General features: G+C 35.8%; 1 protein-coding gene and 1 non-coding gene across 2 annotated transcripts; one reads left to right on the top strand and one right to left on the bottom strand.

The window, feature by feature from the left end:
* Positions 1 to 770: 770 nt before the first annotated feature.
* OR2G2 (olfactory receptor family 2 subfamily G member 2) lies at positions 771 to 1,740 on the top strand. Its single transcript, XM_019719198.2, has one exon. The coding sequence runs from the start codon at positions 787 to 789 to the stop codon at positions 1,738 to 1,740; it is 954 nt and encodes a 317-aa protein (XP_019574757.2). The 5' UTR covers positions 771 to 786.
* Positions 1,741 to 3,007: 1,267 nt separating this feature from the next.
* Positions 3,008 to 3,119, bottom strand: LOC141567425 (U6 spliceosomal RNA). The gene has a single exon (XR_012490005.1). It is a non-coding gene; the product is annotated as a U6 spliceosomal RNA (small nuclear RNA).
* Positions 3,120 to 5,550: the final 2,431 nt, after the last annotated feature.

Here is a 5,550-nt window from a genome sequence, read left to right as displayed (position 1 = left end):
GGGAAATATCTATTCAACTCCTTTGCCCACTTTCTATCAGATTATCAGGTATTTTTAATGTTGAGTTATTTTAATTCCTTATATATTTTACATTGTAACCCCTTGGTGGATCTCTGGTTTGCAAATATTTTCTCCCATTCCTTATATATTTTTGCTTTTGTTGCCTGTGGTTTTAGTATCCATAAAAATCACTGCCAACACTAATGTCATAGAGATTTTCCCCTATGTTTTCTTCTAGGAATTTTAGTTTCAGATTTTACATTTAAGTTTTTAATCCATTTGAGTTGATTTATGTGTATGGTGTAAACTGGGTATTCAATTTCATTCTTTGGCATGTGATGTTCAGTTTTCCCAACACCATTTATTGAAGAGACTGTCCTTTCCTCTTTGTGTATTCTTGACACTTTTGTTGATGCTCAGTTGACTGTATATGAGTGGATTTATCTCTGGGCACTCTATTCTGCTCCATTGATTCCTATGTTGATTCCTACCTTTATACCAGTACCATACTATTTTAATTACTGTAGCTTGATGATGTTTTAAAAAAATATTTTCTACTTTGGAAAGCATCAGTGAACAGCTATGATATTAATAAGGTGTATATTGCTTTTATTGAGAATGCATACCATAGGAAAATAGGCAGATCTAAGTCACTGCATGTGAGGACATGGCTTCTAAACATTTAAAATAGAGTACTTTTTGGGGAGGTGACCCTTAAACGTTTGGCCTTCTGTAATATGTCGTCTTTCTCAGCGATGACTCAGCTTTCTGGGACATAATTTGCACATGGGGATCATGAGGAGTATCAATGAGAGCAACCCAGCAGGTTTCATCCTGTTGGGGTTTTCTGATTATCCTCAGTTACGAAAGGTTCTCTTTGTGGTTATTATAATCTTGTACTTACTAACAGTTTTGGGGAATACCACCATCATTCTGGTATCTCGCCTGGAGCCCAAACTTCATACACCAATGTATTTTTTTCTTTCTCATCTCTCCTTCCTGGACCTCTGCTTTACCAGTAGTGTTATTCCCCAGCTCCTAGTAAACTTGTGGGATCCCATGAAACCCATTACCTATGGTGGCTGTGTGGTTCAGCTTTATGTCTCTCTTGCCCTGGGATCTACTGAATGTGTCCTTTTGGCTGTGATGTCCTATGATCGCTACGTTGCTGTCTGCCGTCCCCTCCACTATACTGTCTCAGTGCATCCCCGTCTCTGCATGTCCTTGGCATCTTTGGCGTGGCTCAGCAGAGTGACCACCACCCTGGTACAGTCCACTCTCACCCTGCAGCTACCCTTTTGCGGGCATCGCCAGGTGGATCATTTTATCTGTGAGGTCCCTGTGCTTATCAAGTTGGCTTGTGTGGACACCACTTTCAATGAGGCGGAGCTCTTTTTGGCTAGTATCCTGTTTCTTATAGTGCCTTTCTCCTTCATCCTGGTTTCTTACGGCTACATTGCCAAAGCCGTTCAGAGGATCAAATCAGCTACTGGAAGAAAAAAAGCATTTGGGACTTGCTCCTCCCACCTGATGGTCGTCATCATCTTCTACGGAACCATCATCTTCATGTACCTGCAGCCGGCCAAGAGTAGATCCAAAGAACTAGGGAAGTTTGTTTCCCTCTTCTACACTGTGGTGACTCCAATGCTCAACCCACTTATCTACAGTCTGAGGAACAAAGACGTTAAGGGGGCACTCAAGAAAGTTCTAGGAAAGATTCTGGGAATACATTTTACATGATTGTCAAAAAAGTTTGAATAAATACTAGTGATAAACATCTTTATTTTGTTGTAAAAAACCATTTTTTAATAGAAGCCTATTTGGCTAATTTTCTCCCATTTTCTTTTGATTTTTTTATAGAACATTCTGTAATATACTATGGAATACGAGTATATATGTCTAGTCCAAACTTTGCCGTGAACCAGTAGTAACATAAAGTAAATCCTTTAATCAATCTGTGCTTCAATATCTTTTCTCCAAAACATTTATACATGTAGCATATATGACACTCCTTTTAAATAAATAAATGCTTTACCGGATTAAGACAAACATGAAACTATTCAAGGAATGTTTTAAACCAGTCATCCTCTTTTCTTACATCTGTGAACAAAACATTGGGAAGTCTCTCAGCCTTCCTGTATCTCTATATAGACTTAAGGCTTACTTTTGCAAGGATGAGCCTTAGGCAAGCTGTCATACAAAAGATTATTTTATTTTACCTTATACTCTATCCATTCAGAATGTGGCAGATGTGTGTAGAGATGCATAAACAACATGAGGAGAATGCCACACATTACAGGTCAAGGATAAAGCAGAAGGAAAGAGCCTGGTTGTATTATGTTGTGGTTGAACCAACGAACCAGTTTGAACTGCCTGACATTGGAGTCTGATTCCTAAGAAAAAGCACAGTTCCAGAATATTTTATGGCTTGTGAAGACATATAAATAATATCATTTATTATTGGTAGTATAATCTTATATTTGTTTTGTTATGTTTAAAATATGCAATAGTTAATTATTACTGTTTTTTCATAATGTCTGCACCATCTTACATTTAAACCCTTACATTTCTATATGCAAAAACATATTTTCATAATTTGGAGATTTATTTTCCAGATGAAAGCTTAATCAAACACCTATTATTTTTTATTCTACAACACTTTTACTTCACCCCCTATTACTTCACTCTATATGGCTTTTGCCTATAACACTCCTTTTCTAAAAATGAGAAACTTTTGCATCTTGATTTTGGGAAATTTTATGTAAAAACATAATAGTATACTCTCTTTTCATTGCATTATAGCAAATTAGGGTTGCATAGTTTACAGTTGGCAAAGTGCTCTGGGTTCAAACTTACATCAAAATAAGTAAACAAATTCAGTGAGATGGAAAAGAATTTTGTGGTATAATCCCATAGGTCCAAATGTAATTGTTCCAAATAAAGAATAAGAAGTCAGAGAATGAACTGTCATCTATAACTGTTCAGAAGCAGAGGCATAACTAGATAGATAAAATTCTGCCTGGCCTATCTCTTTTCAGTGTTGTTGTTTTTCTCCCCTCAGGGGCCATGCTAATCTTCTCTGTAAAATTCGAAGTTTAATATTTGTGCTACTGAAGCAAGCATCCTTCAGTGCTTTGAGTATTAATTCCTCAATCACTTATTTACTCATTCAAATTTTTGAAGACTAATACTGAATGTCAGGTGCGCTGCTAGTTGCTAAGTACAGGAAGCAAACTAGAAAGAAATGACACACCCATATTGATCTCATTACCATTAGAAAGATAGACTCTGAAAACTATAAGATTATCACGGAAATGAAATTTGGATAAGATCCATGAAGGAAAAACAAAGAGGGAGTTATACAATTGAATATTACCTTGCTAACTGAAGGTTTCATGAGTAAGTGGCACTCAATCTGTGACCTCAGTAAAGTTCAGGAGTAGTCCTGGAAAACTACAAAGGAGGGGCTGGATAAGAAGAAGGAAGTTTCTAGAAGACTGTGCTTAAGGCAATGTAGCCAAGATATCAGCTGGAGTTTTACCCTAACATTCAAAATCTGGATGATATGGGATATACCTCTCGTATTATACACCCTGCTATTTTTCAAGCTCCCCTAAATTCTTACAAATTCCTTGAAGACTTTCTTTCTTAAATTTACTATGGCCTTTTTGCTGGATCTTTATGAATTCTTCATGAGATTAGAACACCAAAAACGTTTTCCGAGTGGGGATATATGACAGAGCGTACACTAAATACACTCGATTGATTCTTCCTGATCACTCTTCTTCAGGTTGATCCTTCCATATCTTCCCAAGAATACTACATTTCTTCTCATATTATCAGCAAGAATATGCTTTTCTGAGGTATTCTATACCAGCAAACATCCAGACCTAGAAAGATCCAGTTTACAAGCTAAGTTATTAGAATATGTTTACAAATATAGACTGTTTTCTCTTAAGAGTAATTGTAGTGTCATGATCAGTTGCCCAAGTTCCTGTGTATATTATAAAAATAAAAACAATGCTGCACTAATTTATGTTGTGGATTTTAAATAATTATTTCAAGCCCTTCCAAAACCATACTGGATAACTTATTTGTAGAGTGTGTATGGCCTAAAATCATCAAAAGTTTATATTGGACCTTTACTTTCTAGTCAACTAAGCTTTTGCAAAAATAAGACTAATGTAAGTAAGAAATTCATGTTTCTTTTGTCACCATTCAGAGTCAAACATTTCGTCCATTAATCAGTTCACTTATCAAATATGTATTAAGTCTGTTCGGAGCACTGGGGGCAAGTCTCTTGGAATCACATAAATTACATATTAGAAAGAGAAGCAATGAAATGACCAATAACAATAAAGTAACGTAACTGTTAGAGTAGAAAAGTCACAATGCTGATGGAGCACATATACAGCAGGATTACTCGTCTCCCCTTTTTACAGATATGAGCATTATGAGTGCTATAAACGTTTTTGCTAAATGAATAAAAGTCAGGAAGATTTTACATGTATTATATACCAGGGATGCAAAAAAAAAATGTATACAAATAGACACCTTGGCCAACGTTGCTCAAGCAGTAGGTCACCATAATCAGAGGTGTCTGGACACTGATGGTAACCACTTTGAACACCTCTTGTAATTGCAGAAGTCAAACGTGACTTGTATTCATCTTTTGTTATCGGTATATATTATTACAATTTTAATAGTGTTTTCCTTTCTTAAAATGTGTATACATTTTTCTGGCACCCTCTCTGTGTGTGTGTGTGTGTGTGTGTATGATATATAAATATAATATATAATATATACATATCTATACATAATATATAATTATATATATGTATATATATATATGTGTATGTATGTGTGTATGTCTATGTATGGGGAGAGAGACAGAATGGCATTTTTCTAGTTAAATTTTTTTTAATTAAAGTTTATTTGGGTGACAATTGTTTGTAAAGTTACATAGATTTCAGGTGTACAATTCTGTATTGCATCATCTATAAATCCCATTGTGTGTTCACCACCACATTGTCAGTTCTTCCATCACCATATATTTGATCCCCCTTACCCTCATCTCCCACCCCCCACCCCCCTTACCCTCTGGTAACCACTAAACTATTGTCTGTGTCTATGAGTTTTTGTCTCTCATTTGTTTGTCTTGTTCTTTTGTTATTTTGGGTTTATATACCACATATCAGTGAAATTGTATGGCTCTCTGCTTTTTCTGTCTGACTTATTTCGCTTAGCATTATACTCTCAAGATCCATCCATATTGTCACAAATGTTCCTATATCATCTTTTCTTACTGGCGAATAGTATTCATGGTTTATATATACCACAACTTCTTTATCCATTCATCTATTGAAGGACATTTTTGGTTGTTTCCATGTCTTGGCCTCCGTAAACAAAGCTGCAATGAACATTGGAGCACAAGTGTCTTTATGTATAAATGTTTTCAGATTTTTTTGGGTAGATACCCAGGAGAGGGATTGCTGGGTCATACGGTCATTCTATTCATAATTTTTTGAGGAACCTCCACACTGCCTTCCA

The sequence above is a fragment of the Rhinolophus sinicus genome, linkage group LG10 (genome assembly GCF_036562045.2).
Source record: "Rhinolophus sinicus isolate RSC01 linkage group LG10, ASM3656204v1, whole genome shotgun sequence".
Lineage (NCBI taxonomy): Eukaryota > Metazoa > Chordata > Mammalia > Chiroptera > Rhinolophidae > Rhinolophus > Rhinolophus sinicus.
The sequence above is the reverse complement of the archived record's forward strand: the minus strand, read 5'-3'. Positions and strand labels throughout refer to the sequence as shown.